At 44.0% G+C, this 25,293-nt stretch overlaps 1 protein-coding gene across 5 annotated transcripts in view; it reads right to left on the bottom strand.

Annotated features, from left to right (window-relative positions):
* Nucleotides 1-11,131: 11,131 nt before the first annotated feature.
* SLC29A2 (solute carrier family 29 member 2) overlaps nucleotides 11,132-25,293 on the bottom strand; it is an 82,640-nt gene continuing 68,478 nt past the window's right edge. For 4 of the 5 annotated variants that reach the window (XM_077456228.1, XM_077456214.1, XM_077456222.1 and 1 more), the window contains exons 10-13: nucleotides 24,406-24,514; nucleotides 24,217-24,302; nucleotides 16,797-16,996; nucleotides 11,132-15,327 (exon numbers count right to left, since the gene is read on the bottom strand). In XM_077456228.1, coding sequence (XP_077312354.1) covers nucleotides 15,216-15,327; nucleotides 16,797-16,996; nucleotides 24,217-24,302; nucleotides 24,406-24,514 — 507 coding nt within the window. In that variant the 3' untranslated portion in view covers nucleotides 11,132-15,215. The remainder of the gene's footprint in view (nucleotides 15,328-16,796; nucleotides 16,997-24,216; nucleotides 24,303-24,405; nucleotides 24,515-25,293) is intronic. The other variant, XR_013263088.1, reaches the window with a different exon arrangement.

Below are 25,293 nucleotides of genomic sequence, written 5' to 3'. Positions count from 1 at the left end.
AGTTGCAGGCAGCACCCATCTATTCATGGCTGTGCACACATCCAGTGATATGGCACAATGGCTGCGGGCATCGGCAACCTGTCACTAAGTGTCCTGGCTCAGCGGCCGCAGCTAGCTGCTTACAGGTATCAAAAGTAGCAGCAGGAATCAGCAGCCATTTGCACCGAGACAAAATACCCATGCAAATGTTGCCTCAAGATTAGCTTATCTTGAACCTCTGAGCAATTTTATAAAAGCAATTTCCTTAGAAGTACAGTGTGTTGTTAAAGATTACCAAACTTGATACTTTATATATAGTATTTACTATGCTAAATTGTCTAGCCTTTTGTAAGGGTAGGGAGAATCACCCTTTAAGTTTATACTCATCTTATTATACTAGAAACTGCTTGCAAAAATATATACATATTTGATATATATATTTTATAAAGGAAATAGCTTCACCTGCAGTGCTTTTGCAAGTTTCTTCTGAAGTGCAAAATCGCTCAGAAAACAGGAAGCACTTGTGGTCGCAGCTGGCATTTGTTTTACAGACTTAGAACATTGTAGGGCGAAATGAAATATTGTGGTTTTATGTTCAAATTATGATAGACAGCTTAAGGTCATGAAAACATTTTTAAATATATGTCTGGGGACTTTTTCTTATCAAAAATTCCCCTAAAAAATTCTGCTTAATGTATGACGAACATAAATGTGGATGTATATGATTGGTCATTCAAAAGGCCATTGTGTCTTGTATAATTTTGATTGGCTGACAAGAGGCCTTCCCTCTGTCTTTATGCAATGTCTGAAACACATAAAAGTGGTATACAGGAAATAAAGAACTCGTATTCATGATAATCCATTCAATGCATATGGTTGTCTGATTTACCCAATCGATTGAGAGGGCTTTCCAGTGACCACTAAAGTCCAGCTCGAGCTAATCAAGGAGGGGTGCACCTTACAGAAGTGGTAGCAGGAGTGGGGTACAGTCATTAAACAAGGTAAGCTTTCTTTAAAATTACTTTTTATAAGTCTTTTTGAGAAGCTTGCCTCGTTGATGCTGTACCTTGAACACTTGATATAGAGATATTGTGATTTTCAAGACGATAGAATCTCTGTCTCTGAAATAAGGTAGCTAGCTCATTTAAGGAGTATGAAGTATTGAAATCCTTGCTAGGTTGGCCGGGATTAAGCATAAGAATATAGACAAATAATTGAAAATTTAAGTTTTCAATTATAAAGGACTGGTCATTGGAAACCTCTAAAATCAATGTCAGGACATTGTCCTGGGTATTTGTTGGCAGGACGCTGCCCCGAGTGTTTAACAGGCTTATTATTTGTATACAAATAATCTCAAACCTATTTGGTTGCTAGTGTTGATGGTGGTTATTATCACAAGGTGGGAAAAGGGTCCTTTGTTCCCCAAAGGGGTACCGTGGATATAGACATTAAGGTTCAATATACATAATAATTTTGTGTTTCAAGAAGGTTTAACTGTTAAAGGTGTCAGGAGTCTTATTGCATTTAGAACTGGTGAAAGATTTGTGGTTTGTCCTAAGTCATTGATTGTATGTTCTGAAGCTGATGTGTATAAATAGTTACAATATAAGTTAAAGTATAAGAATTAAACATGGGAAATCTGCCGGGAAAGGGAGGTTCGGAAGGTAAGCCGGATCAGCCCACTCCTTTAGATTTCGTGCCTGGGAACTATGGAAAACATTATACTGAACCCTTCTTTAAAAACATCAACTAGACATGCTCTATAAATTGCGGGGCTAACCAAATGCGGACCTTGTTCTGCAGAAGAATGGGAGGAGGTTACTAAATTGTGCGGGCAACATAAACAGTATAATTATCCACCGTTCCCTTATGATAAAGAATATATGACTGAATGTTATAAAGTATGGTCTAAAGCATTGAAGGCATATAGAAAACGGTTCCCTCATCCCCTAGAAAAGCCCCTTCAGGAGCCGACATTGGCCTCTGCCCTGTCCCTTATGTAATGACCCCCATTTTATCACTGAGAACTGTACCGAGGGCTGCTCTATGGGAATAAATGGGACAGATGTTACACACAAAACGAAAGTAGAACTCCCGGTCGTCCTCCAAATCAACCTAATGACAAACGCCCCGTAGAACCTCTTCAGGTGTCAGACTTGCATAATAGACCCTTAACCAAGCAAAGTTTTGCCATCCTCACTGATTGCCTACATTATGTCTAATGGGATGGGACCTTATGTCCTCATTAAGGATAACCATTAAATTTGACCTACAAGGGGGAATGACTGCTAAATCAGCCACATGTGACCCAACAACGCCAAAAAAAAAAAAAGAAGAGATTTGACATTTTACTTTATGACCATACCGGCGCCTCTAGAGACTCACCCAATATGGGGAAAGTCCAAGACAGATGTATGACATGTCAAATGTACTCCCTATGTCCCGACTTTCAAACCTAACATTACACCCTTCTTTCAAAAACAATACACACTACACACTAAAAACTACAGGGTATACAGCCACAAATTGAAGAGTACTGACAAAGGGGAATCCTTAAACCCATCATCAGTCCCTGAAATACCCCCATAAATCCTGTTAGAAAGGCCAGTGGGGAGTGAAGGATGGTGCAGGACCTACGGGGATTAAACAAATCGTTTCAGACATCACCGGGATCTTTAACATTCCTGCCACATCCACCACTTACACGGTACTAGACTTGTCCAATTCTTTCTTTAGCATTGATGTACATGAGGAATTTCAGGAAATCTTTGCTTTCGCCTGGGGCTCCAGCCAACTGACCTAGAAGTGTCTCCCTCAGGGATATGTGGACAGTCCGGCAGCCTTTTCTATGGTTTTGAAAGTCACATTGGATGACTGGGTGCCGCCCCAGGGATCCGTCCTACTACACTATGTAGATGACCTACTGTTGTGTAGTGAGAGCAGGACACAGTGTGCACAAGACTCAGAGTCTGATGACCCATCTAGCCCTCAAGGGCCACTTGACGTCTCGGAAAAAGATCAAGTGGTGCAGGGACAAGGTGGAATACCTAGGATGTATTATCTCAGGCGGGACACGACAGGTGTCCCCTGAACGAGTCAAGACTCTGACCTGTCTCGGTCCCCCCGAAGGATAAGGCAGCACTCCTTTCCTTCCTCGGCTCTATCGTCTACTGTAGGCAATGGATCCTAGACTGCTTTTTTTATGACTCAGTCCTACGCCCTGCCTTGATTGCCCCTAAACAAGTCACATATACTGAGGAAATGACACAAGCCTTTAACTCTTTGTTACAGTCCTTGGCTAGTGCCCCAGCACTCGATTTACCGGATTACAAAAAATCCTGTTATACTGTGTAGTCAGGGGTCCTGCATTGGCTGCGGTTCAAGTGCAAATGCACAGCACTCACTACCGCCCCGTGGCCTACATTTCAAATAAATTACCAATTCAAGTCCAGGGCATGCCTGCCTGTCTACAAGCTGTGGCTGCTTGTGCAATGACTGTAAAGGAGGCATGTAAAATTACTCTCAGCACCGACACTACTTTGTACACTACACACACTGTAGTACATCTTTTACAAAATATGTCAACTCAACATATGACAGCCCAAAGAGCTAGTGGTTATGAGATTGTGTTATTGAACACACACGGACTTACAGTCAAATCATGCTCTGACACTGCCCCAGCAGTCAGATTGCTACACTCCTTACTCAGACTGCCCATTGCAATCCCCCGACTCCCCTCCTGGCTTCCCCTCCACAGCATCTTTCCTACAAAAAAAAGCACAAGGCGTCCCTCTATACAGCCAATTTTGTACCTCTTGAGGGCTGATCTCTTGCACTGTCATTCACTAACGCTGACGTGGTTCTGTCGGTGCAGTGCGCTTAAGATGACTCTGTTGCCCAAACTTTTGTATCTGTTGCAGGCGTTGCCCATTTACCTCCCCTCCACCTTTTTCAAGCGGATAGACTCCCTATTCCGTGCTTTTATTTGGTCGCACCGGAGACCGCGTCTTAGATTGCAGCTTCTGCATTTGCCGAAGCGCTGGGGTGGAGTTGGTCTTCCAGACGTGAGGACATACTACAGGGCGGTTCACCTGTCCAGGTTGGTGGACTGGCACTGTCATGAGGGGGCGAAGCTTTGGGTGGCCATGGAGAGGGAGGACTCCTGGTCATCAGCGCCTTTGCCAAGGGCTATACTGGATCATCCCACATTGGGAGGCACCCTACGGGTGACGAGGGAGGCCTTTCGGAAGTCGTTGGTGTCCCCGGTCCCCTCCCCTATGGTGCTGGTTCTGGGAAACCCGGACTTTATACCGGGCTTCCAGAATCCCTGCTTTCATCGTCTACGGGTGGGTGACAGGCGGCGGCTATGTGACTTTATCGGCCCGGATGGTCGACTCACCCCGGAGGCAGGGCAGCGGACCCTCCACTGGATTTTTGGAGCGGTCTGCAATTGAGGAATTTCTTGCGTAATTGTTTGCGGACGCCGGGCATCTCTCGCCCCCTCACGGAGTTAGAGCGTATTTGTCATCGGGGGGAACCGGTGCGGCACTGCCTCTCGCTTCTCTACTCTGCCCTGATTCGTCCGGCTGAGGGGTATGTCCCCCCGTTCGTGGCGAAGTGGGAGGCGGAGCTTGGCACCCACTTTACTCCAGATCAACAGCAGAAAATTCTCCATTTTGCACAGAAATCCTCTATGGCTACACGGGTTCAGGAGACGTGCTACAAGATCACAACTAGGTGGTATAGGGTCCCATCCGTTCTCCACCGCATCTTCCCCCAGGTGCCGGCTTGTTGCTGGCGTTGTGGGGAGGCGGAGGGAACGATGCTGCACGTTTTTTGGGCCTGTCCCAAGCTGGTACCCTTCTGGCGTGGGGTGACCGACACGATCGGTTGTCTGACTGGTGTCTCTCTGGAGGGGAACCCTGCGGCCTGCCTGCTGCACCTGTCGGAGCGATCCATTAAAAAGTATAGGAACTCGTTGACTATTCAGCTGCTGAACGCGGCGAAGGCTTGTATCCCTTTGTGCTGGAGATCAGAGAACCCACCGGCAATGGCTCTATGGTTCTCTAAAGTTAATGAATTAAGAGATATGGCAGACCTCACAGCGACGTTTCATAATAGGGAGGAGGCCTTTCGTGAGACTTGGAGACCTTGGAATCATTTCACCTACACTGAGGCGTACCTTCGGGTGGTAGCCTCAAATGCCCGTTGAGAGAGAGTGTCTCTGTTTGCTGGCTTCGGCCCCCCCCCCACCCCCACGGTCGGGTGGCGCCCACAGTTCCTGTTTTGCTCTTTTCTGTTAGCCTTCGTCGCTTTAGCTCGTCTGGAGCCTTTTCTGTGTTTCTTCTTCTTGGTCTGTCTCTCTGTTCTGATCCCCCCTCTTTCTCCCTGACCCTCCTTCCTCCCTGTCTCCCCCTGGAGTCCCTTCCTTCCGTAATCCCCTTCCCCCCTTACCGTTTCGCTTCCTCAGCCCTTTATCTTTCATGATTAGATCCTGCCGGTTAGCCCTGGCAGGCAGCGGTGTGTGGTGGGCTTCCCTGGGAATGACCAGTTTCAACAAGTATATGCTCTGTCCGCCTGGGGCCCGGCTCATCACCCATCTCCCTCCTTTTCCCTTTCTTTATAAAACAACAAAAATTTGGGCATCTCGCTGTAATGCATGGCCATGTGATGATTACTGCCCACCTGGGTGGGATTGGTTTGCCTACTTGGTGTTGGAGGTCTTGAGAAGGGACTCTAGCCCCCGGTTCGGGAATGTTATCTTGTTTAGTTTAAGCCTATATTGGGGGTGGTCTCTATGTATATCCCACCTGGGTGATACTGTAAGCTGTATGTTTTGAAATTCTGTATGTTCTATTGTTGTTGTCCATGTGCCTGTTATTTCTTCCGGCATTAAATAAAAGAATTACAAAAAAAAAAGCACAAGCTGAAGACAGATTGCTGGGTGCTTGCAGGTTTGACACGCAATCCGGACGGCTTGTGGTCAAACAAGGTGGGAGTCATAGGTATCCCAGAAGCTGATGCTCCCTTGATTGTTTTGTGCAAAATGTTCAGGGTCCAAAACATGGTCATTTCCCACCCCCCTTAGGTCCCTTGCAGGATATACAGATTCATTTCACACACATGCCCAAACAGAAAGGTAATATCAAATATCTTAATAGACAGCTATTCCCGTTACAGGAGAGACCGCGGGGATAGCCACTAGATGCATAATCAATCATTGGATCAGTAGGTTCGGTTTACCCGCTACCATATACTCTGACCAGGGGCCCACTTTCACAGCAAAACTCACCCAAGAATTAGTGAAAGTTCTGGGGATACAATGGAAACTCCATATTCCTTACCATCCCCACAGTGCAGGAGTAATGGAAAGAATGAACAGGAACATTAAAAACACTTTTTTTTTGTAGGAGAGATGCTGTTAAGGAAGGCCACACAGGGTACTATGAAAAACTGGCTCCATTTCTTGCCAGGGGTACTCTTCCAGATAAGGACCACCCCCCATGCCAGGACAGGACTCTCCCTCTTTTGAAATCCTAATGGGTGGGCCAGCACAGAAAGCCCCTAAAATAGGTGAAGAGTCTAACCTATATTCCTTACAGAAAGAGCACGTGAAACATTTGGTAAGTAGCCTTACTGAAACCTACGACAAGGTTGCTGTCACCTTTCCTCCTCTTTCCACAGAACCAATACATCCCTTCATACCAGGAGACAAAGTGCTGATCAAGCAACCAGGCCCGGTCTTCCAAGGTCCATTTGAAGTCCTCAAGGTTTCTAGGACAGCAGTGCTGACGGATCAAAGCCCGCAATGGATCCATGCATCAAGGTTGAAGAAAAGCCCACAGCTGAAGGAATCAGAAAAAGGGATGCTCCCACCAGTAACTGTTCAAGAAGAGACTCTGCCACGAAATACTTGGCTAACAGAATTAAACAGGCACGTGTAAAAACTAGAATAGCGTATATCCTACACTCTACCAAGCAGTACAAAATTACCAACCCACAAGAAATAGCGAACCAATTTGCTGACTACTATGAATCCTTATACAACTTACATAAAGATACTACAGTTCCCCAACCCACGATGACAGATATTACAAAATTCCTTGCACGGGTTAAACTCCCCTCGTTAACGGAAGATCAACTCTCCTTGCTTATAGCTCCATTTTCGATTCAGGAAATCTTCCAAATTATAAGGTCCACTCCTAATGGTAAATCCCCGGGCCCGGATGGCTTTAGTAATGAATATTACAAGGTCTTCAAAGAGACTGTAGCCCCATACATGTTGGAAGCCTTCAAGAAGGCAAACCATGGATCACACTTTCCTCCTGAGATGCTGAGAGCTTATATTATGACCCTTCCCAAACCTGGCAAAGAACCCCATACACCAGCCAATTTTAGACCTATATCACTACTTAATTCAGATATAAAAATCTATGCTAAATTATTGGCCAAACGTTTGATGCACATAATTCCACATATTGTTAAGCGCGACCAGATGGGTTTTGTGAAGGGGAGGCAGACCTCTGACGCTACACGTCGCATTATAGATATTTTCCATCATGCTGTTAAATCCAGAACGCCTTCTCTGCTTCTTTCAATAGATGCAGAGAAGGCGTTCGACCGGGTTCACTGGGAATACATGGAAGCGGTGTTAACTAATTTTGGTTTCCGAGGCCCAATCGTGACTGCGATAATGGCTCTATATTCGTGTCTGTCAGCACAGGTGTACTCCTCGGGCATATTGTCCAAACCATTTACTATTTCTAATGGCAGACGCCAAGGTTGCCCCCTATCCCCTACAATCTTCAATCTTATGATGGAACCTCTAGCAGAAACTATTCGAACACACTCTCATATCGAAGGGTTTACACTGGGGCATCATAAACATGTCATCAACTTATTTGCCGACGATGTTATACTTATGCTGACGGACCCAGGCACATCTCTCCCTCATGCTCATAATATGTTAACCACCTTTGGGGATATATCTTACTACAAAGTGAACTTCAACAAATCACTAGTCTTAGACCTGGGGATTTCTCATTCTGCAAAACTTACTCTCCAAACCACTCTACCATACGCTTGGAGTAAAGGTAATATTAAATACTTCGGTATTAATATAACTAATAACACTTCCACATTAGCTGCAGCTAATTTTGGTCCTCTTATAACCAAAATGTCCCACCAACTCAATGAAATAGCAAAAAAAGAACTGTCATGGTTGGGCAGAATAGCAGCCTTTAAGATGGCCATATTACCACAAATCCTTTACCTCTTTCGTTCATTGCCTATCCCAATTCCATTGCGCTTCATTCGTGAAATGTCCACGATTTTATGGAAATTCACTTGGGGAGGCAAGAGAGCTAGATGTTCTCGCCCTAACCCCAATCCGCACAAAAGAGTTGGGGGAATGGGCTACCCGGACTTATTAGACTACCTTTGGGCCACTAGACTTGACCAACTCCGCCATTGGTTTCTCCAAGTAGACCAGCCGTTATGGGTAGACCTAGAAAAGGCACTGCTGCAAACTGCTGACATCCGCCTATTTCTAATGAGTGATCTGTGGGAACACTGGCCTTTGGGACACATGTTACCTTCGGCACAGGTATCTCTTCAAGCATGGAGGCTTCTCCTCCAACTTGACTGCAATGACTCGCAAATCATTCCTTACGATTTCCCCATAGAAATACTGGAGGCGAAACTCCCCCTGCTCTCAACAGCACAGTTGAAGGCGGGAGGAGCCATTTCCATGTCGAAGCTGTTTACAAATGGTCAACCAAAATCTGCTGACCGCATTATGAATGATTTTAAGCTTCCGACCACATTATGGTTCTCTTGTCTTCGTATCTCCCACTATTTGAGGACCCATCCAACCCCTGAGTTATTACTACCCCCTAAAGCATGGCATTTCTACTCTAACGCCCAAAACTCTATTAAAGGCATAACTCTATTCTATAATATATTCAAGGATAAAAAGTCTTTTCACAAAACACCAAACCTTAAACGCTGGGAAAGAGATTTGTCCGCCACTTTCTCTAACGAACAATGGGCTCAAGCTTTCCGATCTATTCACCAAGCTTCTCACTGTGTTTAATATTGGGAAATGACCCTTAAAATTCTCAATAGATGGCATTATACACCAGTCAGAATCGCTACTTTCTTTCCGGGTTTATCACCACTGTGTTGGAGAAATTGTGGTCAAACAGGCAATCTGCTCCATATGTTATGGGACTGCCCAAGCCTAACTAGCTTGTGGAATAATGTTTTCTGCCTTATCTCATCCCTCACAGGTATACTAACATCACCCAACCCTGCCCTGGCTTTACTGCACATAGGTATAAATAACTTCCCCCCAGGAGATAGACCAGTTGTTACCCATATCCTGCTGGCTACTAGGAATCTCATCTTAAAAAATTGGAAAAATACCCAGGCCATTAATGTTTGACGTACACACCCTGGTTAATAGATACCACACGTTCGAACGCCTCCTAGCCATCAAAAACCTACACTGCCACAAGTTTGATAAAACTTGTGAAACCTGGTGCAAGAGCTTTAAACCAAACTCGTAGAGTAAGACCTTGACTACTTTACCAGCCTTAGGCTGGAGAATCATATTGTACTGATAAGCATATGAATGTTCTTGAAACTGCTGTGTAAGGCATACTGCGTGTAACAATTCCTGTTTACTGATACCTCCTTTTTATTTTTATTTTTTCTTTTGTGTTTATATTTGTTTTTCTCTTGAACAACATTTCCCCATGTATCTTGACTCATTACATGTGAAACTTGTTGAACATCAATAAAAATCTATTGATTTAAAGAAGAGACTCTGCCACTATTACCCCGTCCCCTCCCACGAGACCCATTTTTGCCATGAACTTTCCCCGTGAGCCAAAAAGGCGTACTACCCTGACAATTTTCCGTCTTTCAATTATCATAACCACCATGGTATTCCTGCTCTCAGTCTTTGGGTGTTGGATAAGTTCTTAATGCGGGGTGGGGGAGGATGTTGGTGTCAAAGTAAAGGACAGGGCTGCATTCATGGGAACAGGCCATATTTATCCATGCTGAGTGATCATAAGATGTCCAAAGCACAAGCTGCAGCAGTTACTGGGTATCATATCCAAAGGAAAGATGGGTCATGCAACATAGCAGCAATCATATTGTTAGCAACATATAAAGGGACACAATGATGAAAGGGCAAAATTACAGGACCAAATAAGGCGTCTGGGAGACTCCTGGAATCCATTCTCTGGAGTGGGGGATGGTTTGATTCATTCTGGGATAGTATCATGAACTTCTTTAAGAAAGCAGGAATGATCCTCATCATGATACTCATCCTAGGAGTTGCAATTTATGTCACCATTAAGATTGTATTTTGTCTGATGGGTAGAATTACCAAAATCAAACCTTCCGCTTCAGACACAGCCATGGCTATGTTCTACTCAGAACATAAGTGGTACTGAGAGTCACCCTTTAAGTTTATACTCATCTTATTATACTAGAAACTGCTTGCAAAAATATATACATATTTGATATATATATATATATATATATATATTTTATAAAGTAAATAGCTTCACCTGCAGTGCTTTTGCAAGTTTCTTCTGAAGTGCAAAATCGCTCAGAAAACAGGACACGCTTGTGGTCGCAGCTGGCATTTGTTTTACAGACTTAGAACATTGTAGGGCGAAATGAAATATTGTGGTTTTATGTTCAAATTATGATAGACAGCTTAAGGTCATGAAAACATTTTTATATATATGTCTGGGGACTTTTTCTTATCAAAAATTCCCCTAAAAAATTCTGCTTAATGTATGACGAACATAAATGTGGATGTATACGATTGGTCATTCAAAAGGCCATTGTGTCTTGTATAATTTTGATTGGCTGACAAGAGGCCTTCCCTCTGTCTTTATGCAATGTCTGAAACACATAAAAGTGGTATACAGGAAATAAAGAACTCTTATTCATGATAATCCATTCAATGCGTATGGTTGTCTGATTTACCCAATCGACTGAGATGGCTTTCCAGTGACCACTAAAGTCCAGCTCGAGCTAATCAAGGAGGGGCGCACCTTACACCTTTCAGTTAAATAGTTTAGTACCAGCATATTTCCATGATTTCAGTGATGAATTATGAAACTATTAATTTACTGTAAAAATGTTTTATTCATATAAAAATAAGTTGCCAAAATGCTAAATTGCATTTACTTCCAGTTTTGACCATTTAACAGTAACTATTATTGATAATGTACAAGAGAAATATAAGCAATTTCAGAAATATTAGATCTCATCTCTAAGCCAATTGCGAACCCATGTCAAAGCACAGATTTGAATTTAGAACTAAACAGCAAAATGTGCTAAAAACTGATCCTACATATGGATCAAACAGATCTTCTGAAAATAAAGTAAGATCTTTTGAACCCGAGATATTAAAGATGCCATGAAATTACCTTAATGACACTATGGGGGTTATTTACTAAAGGAAAATCCACTTTGCACTTGGAAGTGCAGTCGCTGTAGATCCGAGGGGGACATGTAAGGAAAATAAAAAAACAGCATTTTAGCTTGCACATGATTGGATGATAAAATCAGCAGTGCTTCCACTCATTTCAGATTTACCCCTTAGATTTACAGCGACTGCACTTCCAAGTGCACTTTCAGAGCAAAGTGGATTTGCCTTTTCGTAAATAACCCCCTATGTATGCTAGGTTTGTTTAAAAAAAAGTCTGGTTCCTGCCTGTGTCCATATGTTTAAAAATAAATAAATACTACTTAAATAAATAAAATACCATTTTGTGCCATATTGCCAACTCCAAACTACAATCTCCATAGTTTATTTCATGCTGTGAACTTACTGGGGTTGATTTACTAACACTGGAGAGTGCAAAATCTGGTGTAGCTCTGCGTGGTAGCCAATCAGCTTCTAACTTCAGCTTTGACAATAAAACTTGGAAGACAATTGGTTTCAATGCAGAGCTGCACCAGATTTTGCACTCTTAGTAAATCAACCCCGCTGTTTACCTGCAGCTACATAATGGATGTAATAGAATATTTCTAATGTCAAAATGAACAAAAAAAAACATTAAATTCCGTATGTGTATTTAAAAACACACAGGAAGAAGAAATTAATACTGTTATTACAGACAAGAATATGCCCACAACTTCAATGCATGTTTTTTCTTTGCGGCAACATGCATCATTTCAGCAGACATTTCATCATTTCGAATGTTCACTTATGCAGAATAATAAAAAAAAAAGCTGCTTCTTTGTCCTTTCATAGCTTGGGGGGCATATTGTAGCAGAGTTGTATTGCATAACAGCAGCAGAGAAAAGTATGGTCATTGACCCAGCTGTACCTTTGGCAGGGGTGTCTAAATTACAAGAGTTACAGAAAATGAATTCAAGGCAAACAGATAAAGGACAATAAAAAAAAAAAAAAAAAAAAACAGGAGTAGCAGCCCTAATGAGGTTTTTACTCCCCTTCAGTCAGCATATTCCTTAGGGTATTAACCCTCTCTCCTAGTTAGTGCTGCTGTACAGGAGATGACACTGAGCTAATATCAATGTAGATTCAGGAATTTACATTAGTTTAGAAATTCATTCAAATTAATGAATAAACTGCATAAAATACAGTTTTGTTAGAACTGTATGGAGAACAGCTTTAAAGATAGGCATTTGCCCACAGGAAATAATTTTGTTTTCCAATGCTAAAATGCAGCACAACTAAAAAACTTTTATTATTAAAGGAGAATCTGTGGTTAACATTCTTTTTTTATATATAGCCAAACAACCCATGATGGCCATTTTATAGCCTATGCTTTAAAGATTGATGATTTATTTTAATCTTTAATGCTAGAGAACAACAATATGGAGCACATGCCTGGCAGGCCATTAGAAGATTCTATTGGATTGGCCAAGGTGCAAGACCATCGCAGGCCAAACTGTATTCTGTTTTGACTAGAAAGCCTATCATCAGAAAACCATGAAGACTACCATTACTATCCTTTTTACAAATTTTCTAGACTTCTGAATCTGCAGGCATGCATACCCTTCTCTGAGTCAGCTACTCCGAAATAACTAAAGCCAGCAGGTCTATTATAATGTGCTACCTTTAGTTAACAGATTTCTGTGAAGGTTAGCTTGTACTTTTCAACTGAATTCTTATAGCCTCTAGCACTCTCAGAGTACAGTACGGGTCTGCATAAATTGACCTATACAAATCTAACTTACACTACCATATTACTGAAAGTGACTAGAAATTTCATTACCTATGCAAACCAAAGAACCATAGTGTATAGACCACACAAAACCAAACGTTTACAGTGTGGGCTGATCCAACATCTTACTAGATAGACTTAGGAGAATGGAATGTGAATATGCTTTTAGAATAGACCAAATACCGAAATGCACTGTAGCAAAAAATACATAAAATTCTTCCCTAAGAATATTCTACAAATAAAATAACAAAATGATTCCTCTCTACTGCATATACCTGTATATCCAATGCCACTGTGTAGATTGTTCAGCCAAAAAAAAAAAAAGAAAAAAAAAAAGAAAAAAAAAAAAAAGGGGGTTATATCTACTGATGGCCACACATGTATCATTTGATATAAAATTGCAAACAATAAAACCTTCATTTGTTTAAGTTAGTGAGCTTTTGATTGAACTCGACTGCAGAACTGGGTTATATTGTTCAATATGTTGTGATCATTCATACTTGAATGACATGACAGGGAATTTTAGTCAATATAGAAATCTGTGTGGGAAACGTTTAGATGCCTGGAAGGAAGTGTGCCCACTCTCCAAACTCCCCATGTTAAAAAGACAGGATTAAAATGCCAGACTAAAAATAAGAAAACAATTTTTGTTATAGTCAGGTCCCAATAGACCACACTTAAAGAGGAAGTAAACCCTGATGAGTTTACTTCCTCTTTCATTCCCTGCAAAGACAAAGCATAATGGACTACTATGCATCGCATAGTAGCCCATTATGTGTCACTTACCTGACACAGGAGCCAGCGAAGTCACCGCTGTCCCCTGTAGTCCAGAGCGTCCATCTTCTCGGTGGGGTCTCGCAACTCCGCCGCTGTCATTCGGCGAAGCCGTCACTCCCGCGCATGCGCACGGGAGCCGACACGCGCGGAAGCTCCGTTGTTGGAAATGCCGTGGTGCCTGTCTTCGGGCAAATATCTCCTAAACCGTATAGGTTTAGGAGATATTTCTTGGACCTACAGGTAAGCCTTAAATCTAGGCTTACCTGTAGGTCAAAGTGGTTTGTAAGGGTTTACAACCACTTTAAGTTTTAAGGTAAAATCTGGAACCAAAATAAATTCCAAAAGAACCCTACAATAAAAGGACAATTAGCATAGTTAAAGTGTATTTGTTTGTTTTGGAGAGTGTGGGAAATAGTTATATTTTTTCTTTGCATATATTTTATTTCACTTCCTGTGTTAGGGAGGGGGAATCTTATAAATGGTGACACCCATTGCAATCGAGATACTATAAATTTCCCACATAACTAAAAGAATGTGATCCGTATAAAAAAAAACTAAAACTAAAAGAAGGTGGATTACATTGCTGTATTATATCTGTTAAGAGGAATTTCCTCTTGCTTCCTTTTCTAGTGGACATAGACAGCAATATATTCTGGCTTTTCTTACCAAAATTGCCTAATTTTACTTTATTATCAACTATCTACATAGTGTTCCAGCCTAGGCCTGCCTCTCTGGGATTGTCTTGATTTAGAGTGGGAGTGTGTGTTTATACTGAACAAAGCTAAAATACAGCCACTTACAACTAACTATATTTTCTGCCATTTTTGCATGTAAAATCAAATCTATTGTACTCTATGGACAAGAGCATGTGTAAACATATGTGCCAATATGATATGCCATATTTGATAAATGTAGTTCCTATATTCACAAGTCCTATTTGTAAAAAGATCCTTAGTTTAAATACTTAAGTCCTAAATATGATACAAGCTGTTCTATGCTATACATGTATAAAAACAATGCATTTTTTACAGTTAAATTACAAGCATATAAAAGCAAAAATAAAAAAGGCAGCTTAACCAAGTAAACAATAAAATATGTGAATATCATCAGTAGTTTCAGCTGGTGGCTCTTGACTATATGAAGTAGAAGAGGTGGAATAGAAACCCAGCAGAATACTCTGGATAATAGGAGTGCAGACTGGTAAACACAGGCCCGCAGCATCAGCTCATCACCCTTTTATAAAAGTTCTTTGAAGCCAAAGGATAAACCTGCTCCAAGTGAAAGTCCCAAAGCAAGGAAAAATGTCATGAGAGCACCGGTGGTCTCGCTCTCATGTGGCAATACTTTCCTAGAACAGATAAAAAAAAAAAAAAGTTGCAGGTTAGGTCAATTAGGAACACTGAGCTACATCAATATAGTTTAACAGGGTTGTAGAGAAATTCAGCAATAGAATATTAAAAAGACAAAAAAAACCCCCACAGCTAATGCTTTAATGTCTCTAACAGGCCTCATTCAAGTGAAGCATATGCCTGTGCAGGGTAGGGCTTACCTGCACAAGATTGCACAGGTGTTCCACGCAGGCAGCCACTGTGATGTCAATTGGGACAGCAGCTTCTCAATTTGTGGGTGTCCCAGAATGCACACTGTGGCTGGTTTCACACTGGTACGACAAACGCTCCGACTTTGGGAGCTCATGACGCATTATGTGTGCAAGTCAATGTTTTCCTATGGGAGCCGTCTTAACTGGTCTGACACAAGTCAGTCCAACTTTGAAAATGCTCCCTGCACTACTTTGGTCCGTCTTTGATCCCACTTCAGCCCATTGAATATCACTGAAGTCAGATCACCGTTTTAACTGATCCAACTTTGACACTTTGGCATGCGACTTGTGCTCTGGAAAAACAAAACAAAACAAAAAAACACACACAAAATGGGGTTCCCCCCTCCAAGAGCATACCAGACCCTTTGGCCTTGCATAGATTTAAAGGGGACCCCCCCAAATGCATATTAGACCCTTATCCGAGCCACGTCGCACGACTGCACAATTGTCAGTTAAAGCGACGCAGTGCCGAATAGCAAAAAGTGCTTTGGTTATTTGCCAGTCAAATGGTCCGAGGCTTAAGTGGTTAAAGGGACGTCCAGATTCCGATAAGCCTGGCGCAGGGCCCCCCCGCCCCAAACCCCCCCCCCCCCCCATGTTGAGGGCATCTGACCTGGTATAGTTCAGGAGGGGTGACGCTCACTTGTCCCCCACCCCTTTTCTTGACCTGCCGGGCTGCGTGCTGGGATAAGGGTTTGGTATGGATTATGGGTGGGTGGGGGGGGGGGGGGGCGCCATGCTGTTTTATGGCATGGGGGTTCCCCTTAAAATCCATACTAGACCGAAGTGCTTGGTCTTGGAGGGGGAAACACATGCCGTTTGTTTTTCAATTTGTTGTGGAGTTTCCTCTAAAGATTCATACCAGACACAAAGTGCCTGGTATTGTCAGGATAAAAGTCAGATCCCCGTTCATTGAAGTCGGATGATGTCGGACTTCAAGTCACAGGGCAAAGTCAGATCCACAGGCGTATGTCGTACTCCCTGAGTGTTCAGGGCTGCGCACCCACACGGATGCCAAACTGGAAGCAGTGTGTTCAACTGCTGCATCCCAACTGACATCAAAAAGGCTGCCTCCACAGGGAAACACTGACACCTGTGAACCCCTATGCAGGTAAACACGGCCCTACGTGGGTGTATGCTTTAGTACACCCTGTGTGAGGGAGAAAAAAAAAACACAACAACAAATTTACCATTATTATAGAAAACACTTTACTTACTTGGGAGCCAAGCACATGGGTAGGGATACAAAGTATCCATTGCTGATAGAAAAGAGGATCATGAAGATGATAAACCAAGCATCATTGTAGAAGAAGGTAGTAAGATACTGACGATCATCAATGTTACAGAACATGAAGAGAGGTACGAAGATAAAGCGGCTGGCAGCCAGAAGAGGTGTGTACATGCAGTCAGGACCAGGCTATGGACAAAACACAACGTCATCAACAAGATGCTGATGGTTACAGTAATACTGAAAGCAACAGATTGATAGAAATTTCTTATTAAACAAAGCAGTAAACATGGGACCCTGAACCTCCTGCTCTGGAATGGTATGTCAGCAAGCCCAGATCACAGAGTGCAGACCCACCATTCTAGAGCATTAGTGTAGATCTATGGATGGAGCTAACACTGGAGAAAGCAAGTGGCTGTAGAGGGAACAGGAGCCACATAAGCCAATGCTTCCTTCTATAATGCTGGCTCCTATGCCAGGCAGTGATACCAAATGCACTCCATCTATTACAGTAACATTTCCTAAAGCTAGAGGTGCCCGCAGAAAGCGCGGGATAAAAAGGTCAGTTTATGGATATTACAATAGCTATAGGCATACAGTTGTGCGCATAAGTTTACATACCCTGGCAGAATTTATGGTTCATTGGCCTTTTTTCAGAAAATATAAATGATAAACTTTTTTCACACATGGTTAGTGTTTGCCTGAAGCCATTTATTATCAACTGTGTTTACTCTATATATCAGGGGTCTCAAACTGGTGGCCCTCCAGCTGTTGCAAAAATACAAGTCCCATGAAGCATTGTAAGGCTGACAGCTACAAGCATGACTCCCACAGGCAGAGGCATGATGGGACTCGTAGTTTTGCAACAGCTGGCGGGCCGCCAATTTGAGATCCCTGCTTTAAATCATAATTACTACAGAAACTACTCAAATTATCCTGGTCAAAAGTTTACATACCCCAGTTCTTAATACTGTGTATTGCCCCCTTTAACATCAATGACAGTTTGAAGTCTTTTTGTGGTATTTGTGGATGAGGCTCTTTATCGTCTCAGATGGTAAAGCTGCCTATTCCTCTTGGCAAAAAGCCTCCAGCTCCTGTAAATGCTTGGGCAGTTTTGCATGAACTGCACGTTTGAGACCTCCCCAGAGTGGCTCAATGATATTGAGGTCAGGAGACTGAGATGGCCACTCCAGAACCTTCACTTTATTCTGCTATAGCCAATGACAGGCCGACTTGGCTTTGTGTTTTGGATCATTGTCATGTTGGAATGTCCAAGTATGTCCCATGCACAGCTTCCTGGATGATGAATGCAAATGTTCCTTCAGTATTTGATACATTTATTGAAATTTTAGTTGGTCTACATGACCATGATTTGGTTTCAACAGAACCCCTAATTTTCCACTACTTGATTAGAGTTTGAACACTGCTGATTGGCATTCTCTGTCCCTTGGATATATTTTATATCCTTTTTATGTTTTATACAGTTCAACTACCTTTTCCCGCAGATCCTTTGACAATCCTTTTGCTTTCCCCATGACTCAGAATCCAGAAATGATAGCGCAGCACTGGATTAAAAATACAAGGGTCTCTCAGGAGTCCAGAAACTCACTGATCTTTTATACACACACACACACGAATTACAAGCAAACAGATCACAGGTGAGGATGGTTACCTTTAATAGCCATTCAAACCCCTGTGTCAACTTGTGCGCATGTTATCAGGCCAAAATCACCAGGGTATGTAAACTTTTGATCAGGGTCATTTGGGTAGTTACTGTTGACATTAGGATTTAAAAAGAGTAAATAGTTGATTGATAATAAATGGTTTCAGCCAAAAACTAAACATGAGTGAAAGAAAAGTTTGTTTTATCATTCATTCTCTAAAAAAAAAAAAAAATGGCCAAGAAATCAAATTCTGCCAGGGTAGGTAAACTTATGAGCGCAACTGTATATTATCATATTTTTGCAATGGGCATATATGAGCAATGGACAGTTTGCAATAGTTAAGGTGGCTTTCACACCGATTTGCAGGCATGCACTGCACCTGTGACTTTCCTATGGGTTACCTGCATTGGGCCATAGTCAAATTAGATCCTGCAGGTTTGGTGCACTTTCAGAAAGTGCAACACACCTGCAGGTTTTAATAGAAAGCCTATGGCAAAGCATAGCTAACCTGCAGGTGCACTGTGCCGCACCCATGGTGCAGGTAAACTGCAGCACAACAGTATAAAGCAGCCTTAGGCCCCTTTCACGTGATTAGTCTGATCGCTGCAATTGGACCCTCCCTTCACCTTTATGGAGTGGCAAATGTAATTTGAATTGCTTCAGTTTACGCCCGCCTTCCACCAATACAATTCTCTAACCCCATACAGGCTATCCCAACATGTGCTTAACTTTGTAAAATTTAGTGAAAGTGTGAACGGATGACCAAGTCGCCGCCATACACACCTGGGAGACTGACACATGATGTCGGGAAGCCCAAGAGCTTACAATTGCCCCTGTTGAACGAGCTGTGACAGGAAAGGGGGAGACCTGCCCTTTTAAGGCATAAGCCTGAACCATGATCTGTTTACTCCACCGAGAGACGGTGGTCGATGAGACCACTAGACCTTTTTCAGACCAGCCACCTAGACAGTCTGACCTCCGGAAGGGAGCCGTAGCAGTCAGATACACCCATAGAGCCCGGACCACGACCCGGGAATGTAAAGCAACTTCTTTCGGATGTGTCAGCTTAGGACATAGGGATGGCAACACGACGTCTTCATTTAGATGAAAGGCCGAAACCACCTTTTGAAGAAAGGAGGGCTGTGGACGTAGCACCACCTTATCCTTGTGGAGAACCAGGTAGGGAGGCTTGCATGACAAGTCACCAATACAGAAATTCTCCTGCCCTTTGTAATTGCCACTAGAAAGACTACTTTCTGAGAAGAGCGTCAACAAGGGATTTTCCCCAATATTTTTAAAATGGCGGTTTCTGAAGAACCGATAGTACCAGATTCAGATCCCACGGAGGTAGCGGTGGTCGAACTGGAGGGGCTACGTGTCAAAACCCTTTGCACAAATGTACCCAATGAGTGAGTCGCCAAGGGATGTTGAAAGAAGACAGCCAAGGCTGACATATGCCCCATGATGGTGCCCAAGGCAAGTTTCTGATCCACTCCTTGCTGCAAAAATAGCAGGAGCTTGGAAACTGAGTATGTGCACAGACGCCACCCCATCTCCTCACACATGGAGATGTAGGTCTTCCACGTATGATAAATCTTCAGAGAAGATGACTTTCGTGCCCTCAGCATAGTGGAAATTACCAAGTGTGACAGACCTCCGGGGGGTTTGTCATAATCCGTTGATAATGCCCTCATGGAGCCAGCGCTTCTGACATGTCCCCCCAGGGGTCTCTTGTCCCAGAGACAAACCTCTGTACCTTCCAATTGAGCCGAGAAGTCAAGAGATCCACATCTGGTGTGCCCCACCTTAGGTGAATGAGCCGAAATACATCTGGATGTAACAACCATTCCCCTTGGTCCGGCATCTGACAACTCAGGTAGTCCGCATGCCAGTTTTCTATGCCCCGGAATGTATACGGACGACAAGGCCGGCATGCACCGCTCTGCCTACTGTAGGATGTGAGCGACCTCCCGTGCTGTAGCCAAGCTCCTTGTTCCTCGATGGATGACATGTGCCACCGCCGTGGCGTTGTCCGACTGGATCCTGACCGGACACCCCTGCGGCCTCTTTGATCATGTGGAGAGGCATCGCCTGATCGGCCGAAGCTTGAGCCCATTGATTGGCAGGTGGGATTCTTCCCACGTCCAATGGCCCAGGGCCGACTGTACGCCAAAACTCCCCCCCAACTGGTAAGGCTGGCGTCCGTTGTAATTACCATCCAATGGAGAGGAAGGAACAATTTTTCCCCGGACCGAAGGGTTGGAAACTTCATCCACCAGAGCAGGGAATCCACGACTAGCTGGCTCACCCGAATTTGATATTCCAAGGATGGCGCAGATTTGTCCCATATTGACAGGATCTCCCTCTGCAAGATTCGAGTGTGGAATTGAGCACATACTTTGAAAGTGGCTACCATGAGACCCAGAAACCGCATGCAGAAACCCCGCGACGACCACCTGCGGGACACAAACAACTTCACCGCAGCTTGAAAAGTCTGCATCTTGTCCGAAGCGAGAAGACTCTCGCTTCTGAGGAGTCCAGCAGTAAGCCCAGGTACTTCAGGCATTGAATAATCAGCACCAACCCCGACTCTTTTAGATTCAGTACCCAACCAAATGCCTGAAGAGTTTGCATGGTGATCGCACATCCTCCCTTAATTCTGAGGTGGAAGCTGCTCTCAGGAGGAGGTCGTCCAGGTAACCTAGGATTGCGATTCCACGCCAAACCTTGGTGAAGACCCTGGGTGCTGACACCAGGTCAAAAGGGAGAGCCACAAATTGGCAGTGCTCTTCCCCAACTGCAAATCGCAGAAACCTCTGATGCCCGAGGCATATGGATATATGTAAGTATGCGTCCTTGATGTCCATTGACGTCAGGAATTCCCCCTGATGGAATGCAGCGTCCACGGAGCGAAATGATTCCATCCTGAGCCGTGCACTTTCACAAAGCTGTCGAGGGCTTTAAGGTCCAGTATTGGATGGACCCCTTCCTTTTTCAGGACTACAAACAGATTGGAGTAGAATCCCTGAAACCTTTCCAGCGTCGGTACAGGAACTATCACCCCCTGCAGAAGCGGGTCCTGTACAACCCCAAACAGGGCCTCCCGACGAGCCGGAAGCAGATGAAGGTTGGCAGAAAAGAATCTGTTTGGTGGACAAGAAAGAAACTCTTGTATCCCGATGAAACCAGTTTGTAGACACATAGGTCGGACTGTAGGGAGGTCCTCCAAGCTACAAGCTCCCGAAGTTGACCCCTCACCTGAGAGTCAGGTGGGGGGCAACTTTCATGTGGTAACATCTTTGCTCGCAGAATTTGTTTGGCTTACGAAACCAGGGGTGCTTTCGTCCCTCCGCATGCGCTTTGTCGGACCGGGAGTGCTTACCTGCCGACCTGGAAAGGCGGAAAAGCCACTTCAGAGCTGAAAGAGGGCCCATGCCTAAGGCGTGGCTCCTTACCCTTCCTGGACTGTGAGAGCAACGTGTACTTCCCACCGGTGACATTCTTAATAATGTCATCCAGCGAGCCTCACACCTTGGAAGGGCAAATCCGCCAGTGCTTTTTTGGATGCCTTGTCCGCAGACAAGCATTTCAGCCATCAGGCACCGTAGCACCACTGCTGATACTGATGCTCTAGAGAGCAGGGCTGCTTCACAGACATACTTAAGGCCATGCACCAACAGGTCTGGCAGTTCTGAGCATAAGACTGTTGCTTCTCGGTGCAGCAATATTCAGTAAACGCCTGCGACACCAAGGCCACGGCCAACACTGGTCGTAACGCTGACCCCACTACCGTACACATGGTCCGAGGGGGGGTTCAACGACCGGAGGAGATGCCCATTTTTTTAGGAGGCTCTTTTTAAAGGGGTAACGCACCGCCATCCTTCTTGGGACTGAAAAGGCCCATTGCAGGCTCCCTCATTCCTTGTATCAAAATAAGTTAAATACGGGAACACCTGAGCAGTGTGGGCTGGTTTGCGGGACCTAAAAAAAAAAAAAAAAAAAAAAAAAAAAAAGGACCACCACCCCCTGCAGATGCCCCTGCTGTATTCTGTCTGTTCAGGGTACCCAGCACTGCTGTGATAAGTGCTCTACAAGCGCATTTTCCTGCGCTAACCCGGACACAGAGTTATCCTCACTGTCCGCATCCTCTGACACGTCAGAACAGGGGCCAGTTTGAATCAGAGCTTTCCCCAGGACTGCAGACAAAGTGTCCATGGGCACCGCAGGTGCAAGGGAGCCGGTTGCAACAAAAAGGATGTCTGGGGGAGAAGCGCCAGCTTCCGATGCCATGCTGACCCTCACTTGCCTGTCACCACTCAGGGACCTAAGGCAAGGCACACAAACCCCACCCTCCTAGCTGCTTCACAGACTGAGGGACCCCCCCGCAGGACTCACCACCCTGACCCAGGTACTGCGCTGTGCCGTCGCTGTCCACCCTCCCCTATGCCAAGCTTGAGGTGTTCTGAGTAAAAATCGCACCATTCTAGATGCATAGTCACCAGCGCTGGGGTAAAAAGCCGAGGCTACAAGAAAATGGCCACCGGCCGTTTTAGCAAAGAAAACTCCAAGAAAATGACAGACAGTAATATACTGGTTAAAGGCTACAGGAAAATGGCCACGGGGCACCCCCCATGGCAAACGGCCGAACACCTCACCATGACCAGAACAAACAGGGAAGGAAGGAGCGGACCCTAACATCCAGCGCCACACCCGAAGGCCCGGAACCCCTCCCCCCCCAGGTATGTACACCGCACCCCATGCTCAGTCACACAGTGGACCAGTATGGGGAGGAGGGAAAGAGGGACAGGAAAAGAAGAAAGGGAGCGTGAGAGATCCCCTAGTCAACCTCCCAGGGAACGGCCAGCTGCTCTATCCTGCCGAGACAGGTGGAGCCGTACTTACACCTCCTGTCGGGACTGCTGGACGCATTCCAACACAGACCCATCACCTGAGCAGTACGGGGTGGCTGTCGGCCACAGCACATTGTGACAGCAGTAGCCTGGTCATATGTGTGCCCCGGAGCATATAGCTCACCGGCCGCCCCTGAACCAGAAAGGGGCGTGTCATGGCCGACCCAGCACATAGCTAGGGTCGGCTCACGCTCGATGGCCAGTCTGGGGAGACAAGGATCTATATTACCCAGCCCGGCTGTTGATTGTAGCGCACAGGATCAAAAAATGCAGAAAAAAAAAGAAAAATTACCAGGACCAATGGTCCCCTCAGGAAGCCAGGTCCTTCGGCTACACTAGGCAGAAAAAAAAACTGAGCTGCAGGAAGGAGAGTGAGGGGCTATAGCCAGTGGGACCGCTCCCTGCTATGCGGTTTTGCTGTTTTTAGATGTTCTGCCTAGTCCTCTCCTGAAGGTGGGGATATAACCCCAAGGTCAAAATTTGAAGGAGCTGTGTCCGTCAATGAACGAAAGAGAATAAAAAAAATAAATAAAAGTGGGACATTTATTATAGCAAAAAGATATAGTGTTTTTTTTCAAAATTGTCGCTCTTTTGTTTATAGTGCAAAGAAAAAAAAAATCAGAGGTGATCAAATACCACCAAAAGAAAGCTCTATTTGTGGAAAATAAAGGACGTCAATTTTGTTTGGGTACAACATCGCATGACCGCGCAATTATCAGTTAAAACGACGCAGTGCAAAAAACGGCCTGGTCATTAAGCAGCCAAATCTTCCGAGGCTGAAGTGGTTAAATTAAAGGACATGCAACTGGATACAATGTAGGTGATAAGAACTTACCCACAGAGTTTTGGAAGTAATACTACGCCCAATCCAGTCCATCACATTAAAAATCAAAAAGCAGCAAACAGGATTAAAAAATTTGCCTAAAATAGGAAAACGAACAAAAAGCACAGATATTACAAAGAGTACTACAATAGTAAAATAAATTCTGTTATTATACTTTTTTTCTAACAAGTAGAAACTCACTCCAGCTTGCATTATCTTGTACATGCGTGCCAACTTTTGCAGTGATTGCTGGAAACACTGATAACGTCACTCCAAACGTAATTACTATTGTCACAGCCATCACCCAGATCTATAAAAGGGGAAAATGAAAAAAAAAAAAAAACAAACAAACAAAAAAAAAAACGATCATTACAGATTTACCAGAAAAGTACATTTTCACCTAAGACTCAGCTGAATTTAAATATCACGGAGCTGCAGCTTGTCTCGGGTGCCCCCATAGCAAGCGGCACTCGACAGGGAGGGAGGGGACAGGAGCAGCAAAGAGGGACCACTGCACATGGCAAGCAAGTATAATATTTTTATTTTATTTTTTTAGCAAACGAGGCATTACAATCACTTTAAACTTAATGTGGTATGTGAAAGATTTTAGCAGTGGCCCCTTTTAAGCATATATATCTACAAAACACATTTTCTGAGAGGCTTTAAAATCATGTGTGATTACTAATTATATTGCATAAAATGCTTAACTTTAATCAGTAACAAGCCATAAGTTTTGTACATTACAGCACAAAAAAGCATTGTGCCAAGAATAAAAATTAAAGGGGACCTGTGCTGTGGAAGCTGTCCTAAAAATAAATAAAAAACCCCCACTAACAAGTTACTGATTCACCATGCCTTGTTCCTCATGGTGTCTCTGGTGAGGCAACTATCTTGGTAGATCAGCAAGGCTTTGCATCCTCATGTTGAGGAACTGACTTCGCTATAGCTCCTAAAGCTATAGGTTATGTGGTGGGCGAGTCCCAATTTTTGGCCCCCTGACTCAACTAAGCAGGCATTGAGAGCAGCGCTGGGTTTACTAGGCTATGGGCAACAGTCCCAATTTATGGGAATGCATGGAAGCACACAAGG

Source organism: Lithobates pipiens, unplaced genomic scaffold (assembly GCF_037356315.1).
Source record: "Lithobates pipiens isolate NorthernLeopardFrog02 unplaced genomic scaffold, aLitPip1_a1.2 Scaffold_10, whole genome shotgun sequence".
Taxonomy (NCBI): Eukaryota; Metazoa; Chordata; class Amphibia; order Anura; family Ranidae; genus Lithobates; species Lithobates pipiens.
Note: the sequence above shows the minus strand (reverse complement) of the source record. Positions and strands in the feature narration are given on the sequence as shown.